At 53.9% G+C, this 358-nt stretch overlaps 1 protein-coding gene across 1 annotated transcript in view; it reads left to right on the top strand.

The window, feature by feature from the left end:
* The window catches only part of LOC119585701 (multiple epidermal growth factor-like domains protein 6), a gene marked incomplete in the record, with an annotated part of 104,852 nt that overhangs the window by 61,668 nt on the left and 42,826 nt on the right, over positions 1-358 (top strand). Inside the window, 1 exon segment of the mRNA XM_037934375.1 lies at positions 189-311. Within this exon segment, the coding sequence (XP_037790303.1) occupies positions 189-311 (123 nt within the window).

Here is a 358-nt window from a genome sequence, read left to right as displayed (position 1 = left end):
CCCCCAAAATTCAACACAAAGAGAGAAATCTCAATAACCAAAGTCTCCGTTTTTCCTCTCCTTCGCCAGAGGTGGACGAGAGCGAGAAATGAATGAATTATAGATAACCCCCTTAAACAATAAATAAATCCAACACAAGGAGAGAAACCTCAATAACCAAAGTCTCCGTTTTTCCATTCCTTCGCCAGAGGTGGACGAGTGCGAGGACCACAACGGCGGCTGCTCCCACCGCTGCGTCAATACCCAGGGGTCCTACGAGTGCCGCTGCGACCCCGGCCAGCGCCTCCTCCACGACCGACGGACTTGCATAGGTGGGGCATCCTGGCACGGGGGCGATAGAGGGGCATTAGTGCGCTGC

Source organism: Penaeus monodon, chromosome 20 (assembly GCF_015228065.2).
Source record: "Penaeus monodon isolate SGIC_2016 chromosome 20, NSTDA_Pmon_1, whole genome shotgun sequence".
Lineage (NCBI taxonomy): Eukaryota > Metazoa > Arthropoda > Malacostraca > Decapoda > Penaeidae > Penaeus > Penaeus monodon.
The sequence above is the reverse complement of the archived record's forward strand: the minus strand, read 5'-3'. Positions and strand labels throughout refer to the sequence as shown.